Genomic DNA, 22,168 nt, shown 5'->3' with positions numbered 1-22,168 from the left:
GGCAGGTCTCACAGAGCAGGCAGTGGAGACTGTCCTGCTTGGGACAGTTTGCCCTGAAAGACTTGGCTACCCTGGACCACTGTGACCTGGCTGGTGGCCCAAGTCACAAAGGAAGCTGCTGCTCTTGGAGGCTAGGTCCATTAAAGGCTAGTAGCAGAGCAGCGATACAATGCCCAAGCTTGAATGTTGCATGCATTTCTGGTCACCCCAGCTCCAAACAGATACATTAGAACTGGCAAAGGCACGGAGGAGGGCAACAAAATGATGAGGGGTATGGAACAGCTTCCAGATGAGCAGAGCATAGAAAGACTGGGATGGTTGAGCTTGGAAAAGATGACTAAGGGGGGAGATGGTAGAGGTCTGTAAAATCATGACTAGAGTGAAGAAAGTGAATAGGGAAGGGTTATTTACTCCTTCACATAACACAAGAACCAGGGGTCACCAATGAAATTAACAGGCAGCAGGTTTAAAACACCCATAAGTAAATACTTAACTTCAGCACCCTGAAAGATAATGGAGCAAATCATTAAGCAACCAATTTGTGAACATCTAAAAGATAATAAGGTGATAGGGAACAGTCATAGTGGATTTGTCAAGAACAAATCATATCAGACTAATCTGACAGCTTTCTTTGACAGGGTAACAAGCCTTGTGGATAGGGAGGAAGCAGTAGACATGGTGTATCTTGACTTCAGTAAAGCTTTTGATACTGTCTCATGTGACCTTCTCATAAACAAACTAGGGAAATGCAATCTAGATGGAGTTGCTATAAGGTGGATGCATAACTGGTTGAAAAACTGTTCCCACAAAGTAATCATCAGTGGTTCACAGTCATGCTGAAAGGGCATAACAAGTGGGGTCCCGCAGGGATCAGTTCTGGGGTCCAGTTCTGTTCAGTATCTTCATCAATGATTTAGATAATGGCATAGAGAGTACACTGATAAAGTTTGCAGACAATACCAAGCTGAGACAGGTTGCAAGTGCTTTGGATGATCTGGACAAAAACTGGAGAAATAGTCTGACGTAAATAGGATGTAATTCAATGAGGACAAATACAAAGTATTCCACTTAGGAAGGAACATTCAGTTGCACATATACAAAATAGGAAATGACTGCCTAGGAAGGAGTACTGCGGAAAGGGATCTGGGGGTCATAGTGGATCACAAGCTAAATGAGTCACCAGTGTAACACTTGGGGGGAAAAAAGTGAACATCATTCTGGGATGTATTAGTAAGAGCATTGTAAGCAAGACATGAGAAGCAATTTTTCCGCTCTACTCTGTGATGATTAGGCCTCAACTGGAGTCTTGTGTCCAGTTCTGGGTGCCACATTTCAGGAACGATGTGGACAAATTGGAGACAGTCCAGAGAAGAGCAACAAAAATGATGAAAGATCTAGAAAACATGGCCTGTGAGGGAAGATTGAAAAAATTGGGTTTGTTTAGTCTGGAGAAAAGAAGACTGAGAGGGGGGAACGATAACAGTTTTCAAGTACATAAAAGGTTTTATAAGGAGGAGGGAGAAAAATTGTTCTCCTTAACCTCTGAGGATGGAACAAGAAGCAATGGGCTTAAATTGCAGCAAGGGCGGTTTAGGTTAGACATTAGGAAAAATTCCTGTCAGGGCGGTTAAGAACTAGAATAAATTGCTCAGGGAGGTTGTGGAATCTCTGTCATTGGAGGTTTCTAAGAGCAGATTAGACAAACACCTGTCAGGGATGGTGTAGATAATACTTGTCTTGCCATGAATTCAGGGGACAGGACTAGATGACATCTCAAGGTCCCTTCTAGTCCTATGATTCTTCATGCAGTACACAGTCAACCTGTGGAACTCATTGCCAGGGGATGTGTGAAGGCCAAAATTATAATGGGGTTCAAAAAAAAAGAATTAGATAAGCTCCTGGAGGGTAAATCCTTAAATGGCTATTAGCCAAGATGGTCATGGACGTAACCCCATGCTTTGGGAATCCCAAAGCCTCTGACTGCTAGAAGCTGGGACTGGACAACTGTGGATGGATCACTCAATCACTGCCCCGTTGTGTTCATTCCCTGTGGGGCACCTGGCATTGGCCACTGTCATCAGACAGGATCCTGGGCTAGATGGACCATTGGTCTGACCCAGTGTGGCTGTTCTGATGTTATCTTCTAAGAGCAGCAGTTCCACTTCACTGTATTTCCCTCTGTCATTTCAGGAGCCACCTACAAACCCCACCTGCCCTTGCAGAGGCAGTGCTAGTCCTCTGGAGGCCCTAAGCAGGAATATTTGGGGCTCCCCACAACACATACTAAAAAAGCAAATAAGTGGCTGCTTGAGCTGCTCAGGGCCCGAAGAAATTGTGTTGTGGGTTTATGCCCAGCACCAGCTCTGCTTCTAGTATTTAAACTCCTCTCTCCGCTCTGCTCCCTTCCCAGCTGCCGCCTCATGCAATCTCGGGGCTGCGGACACAAAAGCTGCCTCCTCTTCCCCAGCAGCCTCTGTGCTGCCTGCAGATTTCAGGTCTCAGCTGAGGCCTTTCTCTCCCCTTTGCTGGCACCTCTCTGCAGGGCAAGGGGCACCAGCACAGCTCCATGCAGTGCCATAGGGTTACAGCTCATGCCAGGGTTCCCTATACAACACAGCAGGATTGTGGGAGGGAGGAAAGCCCGACAGAGACCCTGGAATGGCCCTTTGGGGGGCAGTGCCCCAACGTGACAGCAGTTCCAGGCCCCCTGACCTCCTCCCCGCTGGTGAAAAGCAGCGAGAAGGAAGCAGCGGCGGGGAGCTCCTGGTGACTCAAGCAAGCGGCACAATGACTGGGTCTCTGCGGCCGGAGTTGGGGGGCGACTGAATGCTGATGTCACCAGCCCCTTGCTGCCCACAGGATCCAGGGAGCTCAGGGAAGGGCCAAGCATGAATGGGGCATTATGTCAGCAGCAGAGGGCACAGGCCAGGGGGACAGCCTGCTCAGTCAGCACAAATGTGGGGGTTGTCCTAGTCAGGCACCAGCCTGGCACTAGGGCCCTGAGCTGCTGGGGGCAGTACAACCTTTTCACCCTCTGTCTCCAGCACCTAGCCTGGCATTAGGGGGGAATGCAGCCCCTTCATACCCATCGGTGCTCCCCCTCTGAGCCTGGTGCTAGGTACTAAACTAAAATCGTAAGTCCCCAGGACCAGATGGTATTCAGTCCAGAGTTCTGAAAGAACTGAAAGATGAAACTGCAAAACTACTAACTGTGGCATGCAACAAAGAGTCCTGTGGAACCTTATAGACTAACAGATGTATTGGAGCATAAGCTTTCGTGGATGAATACCCACTTTGTCAGACGCATGCAGACTCCTTGTTGCTTTTTACGGATCCAGACTAACACAGCTACCCCTCTGATACTTAACTGTGGTATCTAACCTATCGCTGAAATCAGCCTCTGTATCATAGCTAATGTGATGCCTATTTTTAGGAAGGGCTCCAGAAGTGATCCTAGTAATTACAGGCTGATAAGCCCAACTTCAATACCAGGCAAATTGGTTGAAACTATAGTAAAGACCAGAATTACCAGACACATTGATGAACATGATTTGTTGGGGAAGAGTCAACATGGCTTTTGTAAAGGGAAATCATGCCTCACCAATCTACTAGAATTCTTTGCGGGGGTCAGCAAGCATCTGGACAAGAGTGATCCAATGGATATAGTATACTTGGATTTTCAGAAAGCTTTTGACAAGGTCCCTCACCAAAGGCTCTAAAGCAAAGTAAGCAGTCATGAGATAAAAGGGAAGGTCCTCTCATGGATCGGTAACTAGTTAAAAGACAGAAAACAAAAGGTAGGGATAAATGGTCAGTTTTCAAAATGGAGAGAGATAAACAGTGATGTCCCTCAGGGATCTGTACTGGGACCAGTGCTTTTCAACATATTCATAAATGAGCTGGAAAAAGGGGTAAACAGTGAGGTGGCAAAACTTGAAAACAAACAACACAAAATTACTCAACATAGTTATGTCCAAAGTAAACTGGCAAAGAGTTACAAAGGAATCTCACAAAAGTGGCTGACTGGGCAAGAAAATGGCAGATGAAATTCAATGGTGACAAATGCAGAATAATGCACATTGGAAAACATAATCCCAACTACACATACAAAATGTTGGGGTCTAAGTTAGCTGTTACAAGAAAGAGCTGTTGGCGTCATTGTGGATAGTTCTCTGATAACATCCACTCAGTGTGCAGCAGCAGTCAAAAAAGAGAACAGAATGTTAGAGACCATTAGGAAAGGGATAAACAATAAAACAGAAAATATCATATAAATCCATGGTACACCCACACCTTGAATACTGTGTGCAGTTCTCATCACCCCATCTCAAAAAAGTTATATTAGAATTGGAAAAGGTACAGAGAAGGGCAACAAAAATGATTAAGGATATGGAACAGTTTCCGTATGTGGAGAGATTAAAAAGCCTGGGATTGTTCAGCTTGGAAAAGAGACAACTAAGGGGGGCTATGACAGAGGTCTATAAAATCATGATTGGTGTGGAGAAAGTGAATAAGGGAGCATTCTTTCCTCCTACACACCACAAGAAGCAGGGATCACCCAATGAAATTAATAGGCAGCAGGTTTAAAACAAACAAAAGGATGTTTTTCTTCAAACAACACACACTTATCCTGTGGAACTTATTGCCAGGGGATGTTGTATAGGCCAAAGTATAACAGGGTTCAAAAAAGAACTAGATAAGTTCATGGCAGATAGGTCCAGGGATGCAAGCCCATGCTCTGGGTGTCCTAAGCCTTTGCCTGCCTGAAGCTGGGACTGGACGACAGAGGATGGATCACTCGATAACTGCCCTGTTCTGTTCATTCCCTCTGAAGCACCTGGCTTTGGCCACTGTTGGCAGACAGGATCCTGGGCTAGACAGACCACTGGGATGACCTAGTCTGGCTGTTCTAATGTTCTAAAGTACTAAAAACCTATAAGCCAACTGGGCCTGTTGCCCAGCATGTGGCTTTGTGCCCAGGTTGTGTAGGTGGCTGCAAGGCCTTGCCTTACTCTCCCTCCCGAGCCCTCCCAGACTGGTCAGTCCCTCCCACACTCCACCCAGTTAGGCTGGAGTTTCAAAGCCCCCCGAGTGGGTCTTTCTCTTCCTGGAAATCAGGCTTGGTGGAAACAGGTGACGTGAAACCAGAAATTAACAGCCCCAAATTGGTGTGTCCGATATCAGGCATAAGGGATGGGCAGATAATGAGGGGATGGGCTATTCCACCTATCACTGCCTTTGCAGGGCTGTAAAGGAAGAGACTTGTGGGGAAAAAGACAAAGAACAGATGGAGGTGACTGGTACAAGCTTCCCCATCAGGCTCCACCTGAGACTAAACAGGGCCAGACTTTAACAGCAGCAGCAAGGAATGCTCCAGCACAGCTTCTCTTTTCCCCCAAAGGCCAGTTATCGCCGCCTTCGGCACCAGCCAAGGGACTGTCAGAGCCAGGTGGTTCCTTCTAAACACTCTCCAGCTCCAGGGGAAGGAAGCCAGGGCCATTGTTACACTGAAACCTCACTCACTACCCTGCATTTCAAAGGCTGCCACCGTTTTCCCTTCTTTTCTTGATCTTTAATTAGAGGTCGGATGGGTTTTTAATGGGGGGCTTTGCCATGGCACTGAGATCTCTGGATACCAAACTTCGAACCTCGTCTACCATTGGACAGTGACTGTGTTACATTAGCAGCTTTAGCATATTTAATCCATCTAAATTAATACGACTGAGCAGCCGATGGAGATGTGGGGAGCCGCCCCAGCCCTCCTGCCCTGGGATTCTGCACCCTGCCTTTGCCAGGACCAGCCGTATGTGACCCTGGCAAGTCCGAATCTCTGCGTTCTTCAGATCGTCATCTGCAAAACGGGGCCAATTCTGAAAGCAGCCTGACCAAGGTCCAGCACCTTGATGGATGGCCCCAGAGAATGGGGGATGCTGGCAAAGTGGTGCGGCAGGGGCTGGGTTCCTCGGCACATGTGTTCCCAGCCTCGCAGCAGTAATGGAGCAGCTGGCCGGGCTCCAGAGCTTTGGAGAAAATGTAATGGCTTATCGACCCAGCGCTGGCAGGAGCTGGGGAGCAGAGATGCTTCCCGAACTGACGGGCCCGGGGCTGGTAAACAAACCCCGCATGTAAACAAGGGGTCTCAGCCCAGCCATTCCAGGGCGCAGACAGAGAACTCAATGGGCCTGACAGCAGGGCTGGATTTGGCCCAGGAAGGCTAGCTGAGCCCTGGAGGTCAGGGGAGGCAGCCAGCCACAGGGTGAGCATGGCACACAGGAGAGGGACTGCAGGAAGGAACAGGAGCCATGGGAGTAATCCCAAGAGCAAGATCTCTCCTGCTCCCAAGGGAAGGGAGGGAGGCTCTGTCACTTGAGACTGCCCAGCGGTGGCGAACGGGGAGGTACGGGGAGTGATCCTGCCTCGATTCTGGGACAGCCTGGTTCTTAGGGACCCCCGTCTCCCATGGGAGCCGGGATGAGCCATTGCAGGCTCTGCTCACTGCTGGGTTGGGGGCACCCATGCTGCTAAACCAGAGCACCCCTCTTCCCCCCCGGCCCCGGCAGGCAAACAGAGAAGTTTGCTCAGCAAATACTCCACAACTGCTCTGTGCTCTCAGCCCCAAGCACCAGCTGCCCCCGGCCAGGTGGCTTTTCCTGGCCCACTCCTCCAGCCGAGCATTAACTCAGCTGACCCACACAATGCCCAGGGAGAGTACTAGTCCATCTCGCCGGCCCATTCCAGCTTTGGCTCTTGTGCCCAGAGGCCAGTTGCACTGCTGGCTTGTGCCATGTCTACATCTGCTCACTAGGACCTGAGTCGAGACCCACCAAACTTGTCACATACATGGCCACCAAACAGCCGCCAGAGGGAAGCCAGCCACTCACTTGCCACTGACCAGGGCAGGATTGAATGAGCAGCCCAGAGGAGAAACTATATCTTCTCCCGTATAGCCGGAGGCAACCCAAACCCAGGGGCGGGCAGATGCAACTCCCTGCAGATCCTCTGTCCCCACAGTTTGGAGAAGGGGCCCAAGAGCACAGAGGGCTTGGGAGACCTGTGGTGCTAAGGACAGGGATTGAATGGGACCCCAGGACTGTGGGCAAGCTAGCAAATGGGCTTCAGAGCAGCCCAGGAGACTGTGTGGTGGGGGGACAGGGAGTGAGAACAAGACAAGGGAAATCCAGGGCAAACGACAATGTTCCTGGGGCTCCCCATCTTCCCTTCCCAGATCTGGGGGGATGGCGAAGCACCCCAGGCACGGAAATACACCAATCTGGAATAGGAAGGGGCCATGCATGCTTAGTGCACATTAAGCAGTGAGGGCAGGTAATGAGCTGAGGTTAGCGAACGCAGGGAATCATTAACGAGCTGCAGAGGAAGCCTAAGAGACTGACCATGCTACAGAGCTTTTTTTGTGTGTGTGTGTGCGCGTGTGTGTGTGTGCGCGCGCGCATGCGCGCACTAATGGACTGGATGGAGCTGCTCTCTGCAAAGAGACAGCCCATTTACCTGCTGCCCATGGTCATGCTGCTCCCTGAGCCTGGCAGGGGATCACAGGTGATAAGCGCATCAAGGCACAGATCCTGCACCTTTGAGAGAGCAGCCGGCCGGGGCGGCAGCCTGAGGAGACTCCATCCATGTCAGGGCAGCCTGCTGCAAAACCCCAATGGGGAGAGATGGGTCCAAGCCTGGCTCCAGATCTCCTGGGCAGAGATGGGCTGTAAGCTCTGCCACCATGCCAGGCACCGCCACCTAACACACAAAGAAGGGACGCTGGGGGAAGTGGGGAGGAGCAGACCCAGCTGGTGCTGCTGGCCAGAGGCTCAGAGAGAGACATCCAGCTGCCACTGCCCCCCCGCCCTTCCAAGCTCCGGCACGGATGAAAAGTCCAACCAGTGCCATGAGCTCAGAGCCCAAGAATGCCCGGAATCTGCAACCCGCCATGAGGCAAAGAACGTTCCTTTTGTTAGGGCCTTGGCACACGTGCCACCCCCCACTGCCGGCACGTCGGAGTGCCCACTGCCCTGAATCCTCCCCAGTTCCCCTAGGGGCACAGAGAGAGGCTGAACACCACGGCAAGGGGCTGAGCCGAGAGTCTTCATGGTGGGCAGGGCAGACTCAGGGGATACCTCCAGATGTACCCCGCCATCTCCCCACCTCTTCTCTCAGCAGCTCCCTAGCTCAGGTTGACAATCCCACCCCCTACCTACTGTTTAGGGTCCCGTCTGACTCACAGCTTTGATCCCTTCTGGTGTGTGTGCGTGGGGGGGAGTGGCCCAGGCCTCTGTGTGGGGCAGACTCTAAGCCTGGGATGTGGGGAGGAGGGGCCAGGCCCTGAACACTGGAGGGGGAGCCTCGGGATACAATGACTGCATTGAGGGAACAGTGCTGAGGAGCCCAGAGAACTTTCTGCACCGGGGCAGAGGGCATGGCCGGGGCGGCCCAGGGAACAGAGAGACCTTTCTCCCAGCAGACCCTGCCCCCACGCCCACCGAGAAAGGGAAGCTCCCCGCTCCAAATCCCCAGCAGCTAGAGAGGATCCATCCTCGGTCTAATGCCCCCTCCCCCCAACCTCAGGTTGGAGAGGCGCTGGGCATGACTCCACTGTCACTCAGGGCCACTCAGCTGGACCAGCCTGGTGTCTCCAGGTTTTTGGGGTCCACGTTCTGTGGGGAGAGGGATCTGGATTAGTGGTGGTGGAGAACGGGTTAAGAGGCAGGCTGGGGCATGTGCCTGGAAGGGGCCGGCAGGGGAGAGGACCCAAGCAGGCACAGCTGGCTTTGTTTGCACTGAGCCAAGCTCTCCCTGCTTTGAAGAGTCAGGTACACAATGGAAGGCGGCTGGGGACTGGAGATCCAGCGGCAGGGGGAGGGAGCGGGGTTTGCTCCAGACCCACAGTGGCCAGGTGAGTCTCAAAGCAGGTCCCAACGGGACAAGAGCGCCCAAGACTCAAGCACACAACTCAGCAGAGGACCCAATGGCAGAAAGGGCCCCAGAGCTACCCTCACAGCCTCCCACGGGGCAAGCTTGCCTGGGTGGTGACTGTTATCTCGTGCCTAGGGCTGCCAGGTTCACGTGGCACAGTCATCAGCTGAGGAGACTTCATCCATGTCAGGGCAAGCTACTGCAAAACCAGTCCTAAAGATGAGACCCACGGGGCTCTGAGCACAGCGGGCAATAGGCCCTTCTGGCCCTTCATGCCTCGGGCTTGCAGGCCCTGCCCTGGGAGAGCGGCACAGTCAGAGGCCCTGTGCTGGCACTGCCGCAGCCTGGACTGGGGGACAACAGGGGCTGATGGCCCCCCACCGCTCTTCCCCATGGCGAAGACAGCCAGGAGCCCACACGGAGCCATACTTGGGGTCCCTCTTAGGAGGAAGGTCCCCAGCCCTGGCGAAGAGGTTGATAAGGCGGAGGGGCAAAGGCAGGACTTGGAGCCACGTGGGCAGGGCCAGATGCACAGCTGTTTGCCATTAGCGCAGGGAGAGCCCAGGAAAGAAGCCCCAGAGAAAAGCTTTGTGGGCAGCGAGGGGCAGGAGCCATCACGGCTCGGCCAGCAGGGCCACAAACCAGGCTGGGGACTGGCTCGACTGGAACATGGCTGTTGGTGCCCAGCCGGCATCCCCAGAGTGCGGCCCCATGCCCATCAGGTTCTACTGGCCCATGGCAGAGAACCAGGGAGTGGGGATGGCTCCTGCACCAAGGGTCCTGGGATTCAGGCCACTGCCCCACGAAACAGTAACTTTCCAGAACCCACCCCGACTCCCATCCCCTCCCACGGCAGAGAGAGGGCAAGAGAAGCCAGTAGGCATCCGGCCAAGGAGGCCACCAGCAGACCCTAGGCGAGACTCTCAATCAGCCATGGGCAGGGTCCAGGGGAGGTGGCTCCTCCCCCTCAGAGCTGCACAGATAAGGTCAGCCACCACTGAATGCCCTGAACCCTCTGCGCAGCGAAGTACCAATCTTGCCCTGCACCATGCACAGGACCATCCACCTCCCCCAGAACCCACCCAGCTGCCCCTCCCGCCCCCTTGTTTCTACCCCAGTCCTGCAATCGGATGACCCCCTGCCCCAAGGGAGAGTGTTTCCCAGGGCTGTGGCCCGCAGCTCAGAGAAGCCCGGGATGCTGTGCCCAAGGTTAATCTGCTCAGTGCCTGCAGGAGAGGGGACTGGTCACCAGGAGGCGCTGCAGGGCAGCTGGTGCCTAGTGACTGGAGTATCAGACTCTTCCTGCACCGCCCTCTGCTAGGAGTCCCCAGTCCCAGCTTCTCCCAGCATTGGGTGCTGTCGGGTGCAGGGCAGGAACAGGGGGAGCTCCCAGCCCCCCACCCAAACGGATCCTGCACAAAACACATGGGACCAGCATGGCCAAGAGGCAGAAACCCCCCAGGAAATGGCCTGTCAGCTGCTCACCAGCAGAGCGCTATCAAGCCTCACACCAGCCAGCACTCTGCACCCTTTGCTCCCAGCTGCCTGGCAGGGTTTCAGAGAGAGCCCTGCAGATTTACGGCTTTCTATTGCAAGAGAGTGGTTAGTTCCTGCGCCTTCCAAGCTGGTTTGGGAACTTCGGGCCTGGGGCCAGCACTGCACACGAACAAAGACCGGCCTTTTGCACATCAGGAGGAAAAAGGACCCCTCCTCCACTCCTCCTGCAAAGCCCAACCTCCACCGGTGGGGCTGAGGTGGGCCGGCAGGGGGCCCAGCTCCAAGCTTGGAGCCAGCCCTGCACTTACAGGAGTCGTAAAACACTTCCCAGTGGCCAGGCTCGCCCACAAAAAAAATATTCATCAACCAGAGCCCTGATGGATGGGCGCCAGACCTGCCCCCGTGCCCCAGCTGGGCCTCCTCACCTGGGTCATTTAAAAAAACCAACTCCGCAACAGTTCCAGGCCCGGGAGAGCAGGGTGTGCTGGGAGCCTCTGGCCAGATGTGGGAGCGGAGGTTTCCAAAGCACTCCTGTTGCTGCTACGAAGCAGCTGCTGGTCCTTTCATGCTACTTGTCAGATCTCTGTCCTTACTGCTCCGCATAGCTCAGCCCAGAATCTCACACGCAGGGGAGGATCGCTGTGCCCCGTTGCTCAGAGGGAGGCACAGAGAGGAGAAGCGATTTGCCCCACACACCGAGTCAGGAGAATATAGACGTCCTGACTCCCACTCCCTTGAATCAACTAGTTCCACCTCTGCTGCAAGTTCCATTTTATCCCCATCCCCACCCGCATTCCAGTGTCAGCCCTTTAAATCTGCACGGGCCTTGCTAACTCTCTGAATGTACATGCAATGGCAACAAGCCACACAAGGGTAGTGGTCCTTCCAGCTGCAGGCCCAGAAAGCCTGTATTGGGGGTTTCTGGAGAGGCATCTAGGGCACTGCAGAAGCATTCAGTGCTGGGGGAAGGTGGGATATTGCATAGGGCACAGCCAGGCAACCTTCCCTGCAGCACCCCTCAAGGAACATGCCGCTGCCCTGACCTGAAAGGGTGCCCCCTAGTCTCTGCCACTTGTTCAGTCCTCAGCCTCCCGGCAACAAAGTGCAGCAGATTACTGCCCAGCAAGGACCAGACTATTAACCATCCAATCACTCTGCCCAAGCTACTGAATGGCCGTGAGACAGGGACGGCTCTGAACTGGTGAAAGGCTCTGTATCCTGTTCCCAGTCCACCGGACCCAGCCCATCCCTCCCAGCCCTTGCACTGCTTTGGGTGACCGACTAGCCACGATGTGCAGAGATGCAGCTCCGATGGCTTGGAGGCTGGAGGGGGGTTTCATATGGGGTCGTGGGAGCAGTATGCAGCCTGGGAAACCCTGAATCACAAGGCGGGTTCACGAGGCTGTGCCTTGATTATTCACATTTAGCTGGCCTGGGAGCAACACGGGACGTAACTTGGCCAGGCCGAGTGGGACAGGACTTCACAGACACGGCTAACTGTCTCTATGGAGCCCAGGGCTGGAATGGGCTGGATATCTGAATACCCCGACACAACTGGGGGAGGAGAACGGCTATCGGCTGAGTGCTGACCCGGCGATGGGGCAAGCCGGCACAGTGGGAACTGCTGAGCTCTGCCTGATGGGAGAGGAGGCAGCTGTGAATGGAAACGGAAAAAATACACAAACATACACAGGCTAACAAAAAACCAACCAGCCTGGAGAGAGGATAAAAAAAGAACAAGTGAGAAAGGCCAAGAGAAACACATGGCTCTGGGGAAAACTGCATAGAAGGGAAAGCAATGGCCGGCTCTCAGTAGACCTGACCAGCCCTGGATGGGAATCAATACAGATTTGCCATGCTCCATCCCACCACAGCCTCTGCTGCCCATGCTGCCATGCCTCACCCCCATGCCCCTCGTGTTGGTTCTTGCAGCCCCCCTCTCTGTGAGTCTGAAGCTGGAACGGGGTTTCTTGCTTTTGCAAGCTGGGTAACAAGAGCAGGAGCCCAGTAGGATCATGGCCAGCTCCCTATACCCCCATAGCACTGGGATGGCAGGAGCCCACCCTCCTGGGAGGGGCAGAATCCCCCTGTTTTACAGGTGGGAACAGCAGGCATAGGGAAAGGAGAAGCAATGTGCCCCAGATGACTGCGTTAGTGCTCAGCAGCTCCTGGCTCCCAGGCCTGGGCTCTGACCTCACTCTCAAGGCTTTGCTGGGTGCCTCCAGCCGAAGAAAGGGTCAAAGACACTTCAGGACCATCCAGAAAAGGAGGTGAATGATAGAATGGGGCTGCCCTTATTCCATTCCACCCCCTTGCCCCATCTCCAGACGGAACTGCCTACTGTTCCTGGTCCAGCTGAAATAGCGAGCCCCCATGTGCCCATTATCTCTGTGCTCTGCCCGACACCTCCAGGAACCCTGTCTGGGCAGCCCGTGCTGTGTATGGCGAGGTCTCTGCCCCATACCTGGTATAAGCCTGGTATTTCGCAGCAAGGCGCTTGGCTTTCTAGAACTAGGGGAGACGCGTGTGTCTGCTGGGGCGGAGGTGGGGGCACGCCAAGCAACACTTGCCTTTAGCACAGCACCAAAATTTCAGCCCCATGCATGCCACCAGCTCAGCACACCCAGCTCAACACCCTGGTGGTGGCAGCCACGTCCATGCCCACCCTAGCACCAGAGTTCAAGGCACCAGGTTTACAAAGAGGAGGTCAGTAGCAAGAGAAAGATAAAGAAGCTGCTTCCCTTCCCCCCCGATTCGTTGTCTGGATGGCCGCGGCAAAAGCACCCTGGAGAAGAAAAGCCAAGCCCTGGCACGTTTCCTTTGTGACATTGCTCTCTGCTGACTCCCCCAGCAGCACCAGCAGCAAGATAGGAAGGAGGACCAGCCCTTCCCCATCATACGAGGGGGATTTAGGAGGGGCGGGGGCAGCAGAATTCAAGTTGCTGCTGCTACAGACAGGAATCCAAAGCTTGGGAAGTATTTTATGGGAAGAGCCTGCAAATTCTTCTCTCCATATTATGAAAGGGATTCCCTCACTGCCCTAAACCAGCAGGTCTCTCTCTGTGTTTGGGAAAACGGCATTATGCCCATCCCCCTGCCAGCTCCGACATGTCAATGACCCTAATAGGAAAGCTCAGGAGGTCACATTGGCTGGGTAAGAGATCAGTCTATATGGCTGGAGGTGATGGGTTGGCTGCCTAAACTTTAGTGCGAAACTCCTGGGTTCTTTGCACCAGTAGTTTGAATCCCAGCAGGACTGGACCGAGCCCTCCCTCTGGAGTGGTTTAGGAGACCCCAGCGTGTGCAGTCTCCTAAATCACTCTTCAGAAATAATCACAAGGTTTGTCTAGTCTACATGGCCATTAAGACCCCCCGTCATTTCATAAGAGCAGGGGTTAGCATTCATCCCCTTGCCAAAGTTTCCTCTTACTATGCTGTATAGCTGCCACACCCCACCCCAGAGGTGGCTGCATGCCAGCAGTGCTGTGTGGATGCCGTTTGAAATGCGCACTTTAGGGACACCATTAACTGGAATTTTTTAAAATTGGTTCATTGTTAAGAAATGCTTGTATCTGAGAAGAGGCTCCTTTAAATGGTATGTCCTGAGTGGCGGTTTATAACCATTCACAGAGGAGCGGCAGCTAAGGGAGAAACTGACCATACATGTGAAGCAGTGAAAATATCTCTATATAAGGTGGACAAGTAACTGCAAGAATATTGTTCTAGATTGGGCTTTAAGCTACTTTATGTGACCAGGTCACTGAAACCATCGCAGCCTCCACCCAAAACACAGTCCTGTCACCACCCAAATCAAAGGCACCCAAGGCACGCTTGGGCAGAGGGATTCTGCTAGCTATTGTTTTGTGAAAGTTAGTGTCTGGGGAAGAAACAGCAGAAAAGACCAGAGAAGCTGACATAAAGGGCAGCTAGGAAGCACCAAGCACAGTCAGAGCACGCACTGCGAAAAGCCAAGGGACTGAGCTTTTGGGCAGAGTAGAGGATGGACGAGGGACTTGGAACTGTGAGCAAAGAAACTGTCCTCCTGTTCGCTTGTTGCTGTGTTCAAGGAAACAGGACTTTGTCCATTCTTTGCAAATAAACAGAGTTGAATCAAAGATCCCGGACTTAAGCATCAATTTCTCCTCATAACTGAAACAACCAAACCCAAGGTTTTGGCTACCCACTCAGGCCAAAGGGGCAACACGATTGTTTTTCCTCTCTCTCTGTTAAGCACTGTGGACTTGTCTACACATAGAAAGTGTACTGGCTTAATCTACATCAGTTTGAAAACTGCTCATATTGGTTTCAAACCTGTTCTCTCGATTTAGCCTGAACCTGTACCTTTACAGCTAAACAAACAATGAGAAGTTCAGTAGTCCACCAGACATCTCATTGTTTTTGTGGATACAGACTAACAAAGCTACCCTTCTGATATTTGGTTTCCAGCTAAACTGCTCTAAATCAGGTTCAAACCGATATGAGCATCCAGAGTCGCACCTGATTAATTCAATCACTATCAAATCACACCTTTCATTACTCCACTACAGCTCCCTGTTTAAACCAGGCCGGGGTTTGCAGATAGAAATATGATTTACAACCCCCTATGGCTCCTTTGCCCTAGATTAGTGGGAGACACATATCATCCCTGGACTTCCAGTGAAACTGACTCCCGCTAGGCACAGGCAGAAACCCTCCCTTTATCAGTTTGGTCCAGTGCCCAAAAGCCATGTCCCAAGAGGCAGGGGCTTCCATTCTCTAGCCCCAGTGCCACACTGCTCCTAGCCCCTTTCCCAAGCCTCTGGGCCAGGCAGTCGCTCTGGCTGCACAAACCCCTCCCTGCGTTTCACTTTACAAGGAGCACAAAGCTGTGAGGAGCTGGCACTCCCGCCCCCTAAGCCCGGCTTTGCCCGGATGCCCCTCAAACCAGCACAGCTCCAGAGCTATGGAAACCGGCCACCATGGAGCGAAACCTGGCTGCAAGGGGCACTTACTGCTCCTCCACCCAAGCTGGTGCAGGAGAGGGGTCGATTTCCATCCAAACCACCCAGACACAGAGCCCCGCCCTGCGCTGCCCCCTCCGGATCACGGAGAGGCGCGAGGAGGACCCGAATACACCAGCCTCGTGCTGCAATCCGGGCTGGGGCTGCAGGGGGCTGGCTGGATTCGGATCGGCTTCTCGACCCGAGCCCAGAGCACGTGGAAACTCCCAAGCCGAACTGGTCCCAGCCGCCCCACTCCATGGCAGCCCCCCGCACCCCCCCAGATCGGATCCAAGGCACAAAGAGTCGGATCTAAACCATCGGGGCGCAGCCCCTCCGCACCAACGGGGGGCCGCGCACGGCTGCCCCCCCCCCAAGCCAGCCCCCCGCACACCCAGCCCTGGGAACACGAGCGCCCGCCCGCCCCCCCGCGCCCCCTCTCCCAGCCGCCGCCGGAGGGTCCGATCTGCTGCGGGCGCGCCCCGCTCCGGCTCACCTGTGGCGCCCCAGAGCAGGAGCCCCCAGCCCAGCAGCAGGCGCGGGCTCCCCGCCGCCCAGCTCAGAGCCATGGTTGCAGCCGCAGAGTGAGGCCGGGGAGGCTCGGCGGGTTTGGAGAAGCCCAGGGGCTGACGTCAGGTGGGAGGGAGGAGGGGGCTGGACTGGGAGCTGGTCCAAGCAGGGGCCACCGACTGCACCGAGCCAGCCCATCTCTCCAGCCCCTGGCACGCAGGGCAGCGCTCCTCCTCCTCCACTTCAGCGGGGGCAGGCCAGGGCTGGGGGCACCGCGTGGGGGCGAGAGAGGAGCTGCCCCAGGGCAGCTGCACAGAGTCTGTTCCCCGGAGGGCAGCGCTGGGAGATGGGGGCATTTATTTCTATACGCCTTTAATAACACAGAGGTGCCTGCGCTTTATCAGAGCCCCCGCCTGCTGCTTTCCCTCCAAGCAGGAAAAGCAGGCATAGTCCTTCCCCTGCCGTCTCAGCAGCTGGTTTGCTCCGTTTCTGGGACCCCTTCCCCCCAAGTGAACAGTTGAGTTGTGGCTGCAGATTTGGTTGGGAGATGCAGGTTGGTTTTTCTGTCCAGCCCCCCATGCTGGGTTTTGTTCCAAGGCCAGATGACAGCTCTCCCTTTGCCATTTGCAGACACCTATTTCATTGTTGCGCTGACAGTTTTGCCTTCCAGAGCCTCTGCATCTTAGCCTGCTGTACATAAATAAACACATCAGTCTGGATGGTCACAATCTCCCAGCTCCTGGCACTGCCAGATTGCTGCAGGAGTTGGACAGCAGAAAGGCCCATACCGGATGGTTTCCTGCTGAACTTTTGCTAGTCTAGAGGCTTTGGTTTTGGAGATTTTGTGTCGTTTCCTCCTCTCCCATCCTATGTCTATCTTGTCCACTTAAGCTGCCTGGGGTAAGGAATCTTCTCATGATATGTCTGGCCAGCACCTGCCACAATGGGGCCTCATCCAAGCAATGAGGCTTCCACTGAAAGGATTCTACAGCTGGGCAAATCTTGCTGCTTTTCGTGTTATCCAGCCAGTTTTTCTTAACTTAATCCTGTGACTCCTTATTACCCACCCTGCTCCGTGTACCACCTTAAATCATTCCCCCCCTTCGCTGCAGACAGTTATCATGTCTCTGCTATAAGTAAATAATATCAATCCCAGGTCTCTAGGTTGTTCTCCAGCCTCATAAATAGCCCTGTAACTGGAAACTTAGAGGAAATGCTTTACTGGGTCTGGGCACAGTCTGTTTTTCAAGTGCTTATAACTCTGTTATTGGGGGTTTAATTCCAATTTAGCCTGAAGAATTGCAGCTTGTCTGGATCATCCGGTTTGGGATTACAAATGGACAGGGAAAGTTTGTAGCAGCCGGCTTTTACGCATCAGAGATGGAAAAAAAAAACCATTCGGGTCCCTGCCTATCCAGCTGAGCCTAATGTAGGCTTGTTTCCTTAAGATAGGTACATCTGATTTTCCACCCTGGGACCCGTCCCATCAAGCTGGGACATTTAGCAGTATGGGAAGGACGGATACAGTCACAGTCCCCGACAACTGGTTTGAAACTCCCCCAGGTTGAGAACCTCATTGCCAGTGGTTTGCCCAGTCTGGTTTTAAATATCCTGAATGTTGGGACATCTGTAATGACCATCTCCCACCATAGGTCATCAGCAGGATCCCCAGCACTGCCTCTACCACCAAAGGTAAAGGACTAGCTGTGGTAGCAGTAGTAGGCTATTATCTTCTATTGCAAGAGGGGATATGGCACACAAAGCCAGTGTGTTACATTCTGACTCTTCCCCTCAGGGGACTGTCCCAATCCCTATTAGACCTCTTTGCTGGGTCATTTCTCCTGCTATTCAACCTCTTTTCCCTGTCTTAATCCTTGTTACACCTAACTCATTCCTCTCCATCACTATCTATCTGTATTACAAGGACGCCGTGGGGTCCCAGATGAAATCCAGACCCCATTGTGCTAGGTAGAAACTGAATGCTTGGCCCTGCGTTACTGAGACTAACGTATGGAACGTGAGTGACCCTGAAAGCGTTTGATTTAACAATGTTATTCTGGCGGTCAGTGGGAAGTTCTTCAAACCCACAGTGCCTTGTCTCTTACCCGTATGGATAGGGCTAAACTTAAATGTCCTCCAAAACTCTTGGCTAATTTCTCCAAGCACACTGACATCAGCGGAGCTGCACCTGTTTAGATCAGCAGAAGTCCATTGACCCAGATCTTCAGAAATATTTAGGCACTTAACTCCCACTGCCTGACACTATCCCAGCCATTGGATTGCAGGCAGGTTCTTGCCCACTTCAGCAAGGTATGTGGGCATCTGCCTACCAGTTTGACAGGTAGGATCGTGTTGAGAGGCCAGAGTTGAAATCTGCATCTTGCTGTCTCTCTGGGCATAGAGGAGTCTCTGTGGGCCAGGGCAGAAGCTGTGTAATAACTGTGCATTGGACATATGTAAGGGGCTGGGTTAGCCCTTGGCCCTGTTTAAAATCAGAAAGAAGGAGTCTAGAATTTATCTGGGGCAGGTGTCAAAGCGAAATCATAAGTTTGGTCTTCCGAGGACCTGTCTGTACTCCCGGAGTGATGAAGATGACATCACAAAGCTCCTGTGTTACATCACAGCCTCGGGATGAATCTCCCCATTGAAGGTGCCTGCCCCCAGGTCGAGGCAGCCTGGAAAGCAACGTCACATTGGCTGAATTTCTCTTTTTCATGCTCCTTCGGCAACACATGGATTCCAGATTGGAAACGGCTAAGCACAATGGCTCTGTAGAAATCCCCTTTGGCTCTCGCCCCCTCCCCCACCCGCCGCCACCCGCCCTGCCATCTCCTTCAGCCGAAGCTGCCCATGCAGCTGTTGGACCCCATGCAGCACAGCGGCTGTGGGAAAGCTGTTCTCAGTCCTGTATGGGTAGGGAGAATGCACCAGAGCCCACACGGCTGGAGGAGCCTTTTATCACAGCCAGAGCTGTGCAAGGCGATGCTTACCCAGCAAAAACTGCCTGTGCCCTCTATTATTGTCTGTCCTGGGGGCCCCCCCACAGGGCACGGCTCCCCCCGCCATGTGTCTTCCTCACTCCTGGGCACCACCCTGTCACTTTCTGTGACTGGCGTGTGTTTGATTCGGCTCTCGTGGCTGCGATGTGGCTCCTGCGACAACAGGCCAAGGATCAATATGTGGGAAGCTGGAGATAAAAATGGGCTGAAAAGCTATTAGCCTCCACCCCCAAGCCGAGGCTGTCTTCCCTCAAACAGCTCCCCCTGCCCACTGCCTCCTCCCATATGCTCTAGTGACCCAGGAGTCTTGGGTTCCATCCCTGGTTTTGCCACCCCCTCCCCGGGTAACCTTCAGCAAGTCACTTCCCTGTGCTGTGCCTCAGTTTCCTCATTTGGGAAATGGAGGTCGTAAGGCTGAATCAATGAGATGCTCTGTAAAGCACTGTCTGCCCCTTGCCTGGATGGTGGTAGAGCAAGGGATGGTACCAATGACTACCCTGCCTTAGAACCCTCTCCAGCTTCCCCCAAGTCTGAGAAGCTCACCCTGACCCTGGGGATGGCACCTGGCTTTACTCAGCAGCTTCTGGGTATAGTAGAAAGTCCCCCCTCTGCCGGCCCTCAATGCCTGGTGTCTCAGAGCATTTGCTTCATCCGCCTTCAGTCTCTTCCCTGCTTCATTTGCTTTTCTTACCCCTACAACCGGGATTTGTACCCCATCTGCAAGGTCGGTGTCCCTCTGAAAGAGAGAGGAGGGGCAGGGAAGCGAGAACGGTCCCAATGGATCAGGGGAGTGTGCAGTGGAGGTAAAGGATCCATACCTGCATCTGAAAAGGAGAAGGTAAAAGGCCAAAAAAAAAAAAAAAAAAAAAAAAAACCAAATCAACACAGTTGTCCAACGGTGAGAACTGGGGTTCGGGACTTCTGGGGCCTCTTTGCAGGTCTCAGACCCGACCTGTTTGATGATGAGAGTGAGGTCCAGGACTCCTGGGTTCTGTCCTTGGCTTTGAGACTAATTAATTGCGGGGCATTAGGCAAATCACTTCCCCTCTCCTCTGTCTTTTCAGCTCTCCTCTTATTCGTTCCCCCCGTCCTTCCTTTCTCTCTGTCTGTCTGTGGGTCACATAGCAGTCCTCCCCCACCCTTCTTCTCTGCTTCTAGATGCATTTCTGATCCACTGTCTCTCTGCCCTCCCACCGCCTTTCCAGGCTGAATGGGTTGGATGATTCATCAGAAATGAACAGTTTATTCCAAATGAGATTAGTTGCTTAAAATGGCATAGTTGGTTGGTTTTCTATACGACTCCAGGTGCTGGCTGGTGATAGCAGCTGGAGCCTCAAAGGCAGACCAGGGGCAGGTTAGATTGCACAGAAAGAAATGGAAGAGAATTTATCTGACACCTGGGGGAAGGCAGCTGCAATTGTTACATGCAAGTACTGTTCCAGCCATGCACTTCAGACACCCTCCTAAGGACATGCTCAATCAAAACACAAGGTGTAGCCAGGGATTGTGATGCAAGCAGGCGGGTGGACACAGGTACGCAAACAAGCACACGCACAAAGGTGCCCAGACATATGAACATACCCACCCAAGAATGCCCCCCCACCACACACACACGCCTGCACAAATAAACATTTGCAGATTATGTACAAGCACACAGACACACACAATTGCAAATACAAATGTACACACAGAAATGCCCTCATAGAAACATGCACACACACGCCTCCCTACACACACGCCATGCAAATATTGCACAACTAGGTGCCCTCCTCCCCCAACCCCGCACACACACAAAGGAGGTGTCTGAAACAGCCAGTGGCTGAAGGCAGTGTTTTGGTCACATCCATCTCCCCCTTCCCAGACAGGCAGATGGTGCTCTCTGCTGTGCAGACAGACTGGGCTTCCAGAAGGTGATCACCAGCTCAGTTTATATTGTCCAAGAGCCACTTGCAGGAGAGATGAAATCATTGGTGCTGGTGGATGGTGGCATGGCCCTGCTTTGTCTGTGGCTGGAGCCAGTGGGTGCACCTTGGAATCCGAGAGGAATACACTGCTCCGGGGCAGGATTCCTGTCTCCCCCCCCCCATTATTTGCATGCTAGGCTGAACCCCAAGAGAGACAACAGGGCACTGCAGCAATCCAAGGCAGGGGCAGGTGGGGTAGCAGCGAAGGGGTTGGCTGGACACGGCTAATCTGGCTGGTCAATGGTGTCACCTATGGCACAGCCCAGTCAAGGCACAGGGAGAAGGCCTCTCCAGATTCTGGGACAAAACCTTGGAACACTGCCTGTCCACAGACAGCATCATAACAGGCTGAACCTCCTTTAAACCGCCAGGAGCCCTTCCTTCTACATCTCCAGGCCAGGGGCTATGCAACTGGCACACCCTGCAGCCCTGGGGCAGTGTGAAATTCCACTTGGTTCTGGGGAAGGACCGAGGGTGCATGCAGGGGCCCAGCACAGGCAGAGGAAGATTCTTCTCACTGGGGACCAGAACCCTCTGAGTCTCTTGGTCTTTACTCCCTCTCACCTTCTCACACTCCTGTTTTATTTGCTCATTTAACGGATTTGTCTGGAGCCCCAAACAGACAATGCTGCAGAGAAGACGCGGGCCTTTCAGACCTGCTTAGACAGCTGGGGATGACACGTTCATGTCGGGCTCCTAGGTCCGATCCTGCTCTTGCTGAGGTCAGTGGCCACAGGAGCTGTGCTGGGATACCTCGGGAGACACTGTGAAAAGAGAGGAAAATAATTTGCAGGAAAAAGCTCCACAGTGAAGATCTCATCCCTTGACATTCACGTGTGCCAGCTCAGTGTATGGAGGCCTGTCCTGCCCCACAGCATAGGCTGCCCTACAGCTGAAGACACACGTCGTGGTGTCACCCATGGCAATAAACACAGGCCTGATTTTCCACCATTGGGACTCCATTATCCAGTGTAATGGAGCAGGCTTTAAAGGGGAGGGTAACTAGGATTATGAACTTGAACTAGTCTTTCATCCCTTCAAAAAATTAGCCTGAAAGAACCCAGGAGTCCAAAGCCCTGCTGGGCCCCAGTTCGAATCAGTGAATATGCTGGGCCTGATCCACTGTTGTCCTGCACCTCGGGCAAAGGATTACATAAGCACAAAGTGGGCACATATTGCAACCATTTCAATAGAACTCAGCACTGGTTTAAGTGGCTGCACAAGGTGCTGAGCAATATAGAATCAGGGTCACAATGTCCCTGGCAAGATAGTGAAGCAGCTGATTTGGGACTCGGTT

At 53.3% G+C, this 22,168-nt stretch overlaps 1 protein-coding gene across 4 annotated transcripts in view; it reads right to left on the bottom strand.

Moving 5' to 3' along the window:
• The window catches only part of MCAM (melanoma cell adhesion molecule), a 36,574-nt gene extending 20,568 nt beyond the window's left edge, over positions 1 to 16,006 (bottom strand). For all 4 annotated transcript variants that reach the window (XM_050922050.1, XM_050922053.1, XM_050922052.1 and 1 more), the window contains exon 1: positions 15,895 to 16,006. In XM_050922050.1, the coding sequence (XP_050778007.1) occupies positions 15,895 to 15,967 (73 nt within the window). In that variant the 5' untranslated portion in view covers positions 15,968 to 16,006. The remainder of the gene's footprint in view (positions 1 to 15,894) is intronic.
• Positions 16,007 to 22,168: the final 6,162 nt, after the last annotated feature.

The sequence above is a fragment of the Gopherus flavomarginatus genome, chromosome 13 (assembly GCF_025201925.1).
Source record: "Gopherus flavomarginatus isolate rGopFla2 chromosome 13, rGopFla2.mat.asm, whole genome shotgun sequence".
NCBI classification, from domain to species: domain Eukaryota; kingdom Metazoa; phylum Chordata; order Testudines; family Testudinidae; genus Gopherus; species Gopherus flavomarginatus.
This window is presented reverse-complemented; position numbering and strand designations above follow the sequence as displayed.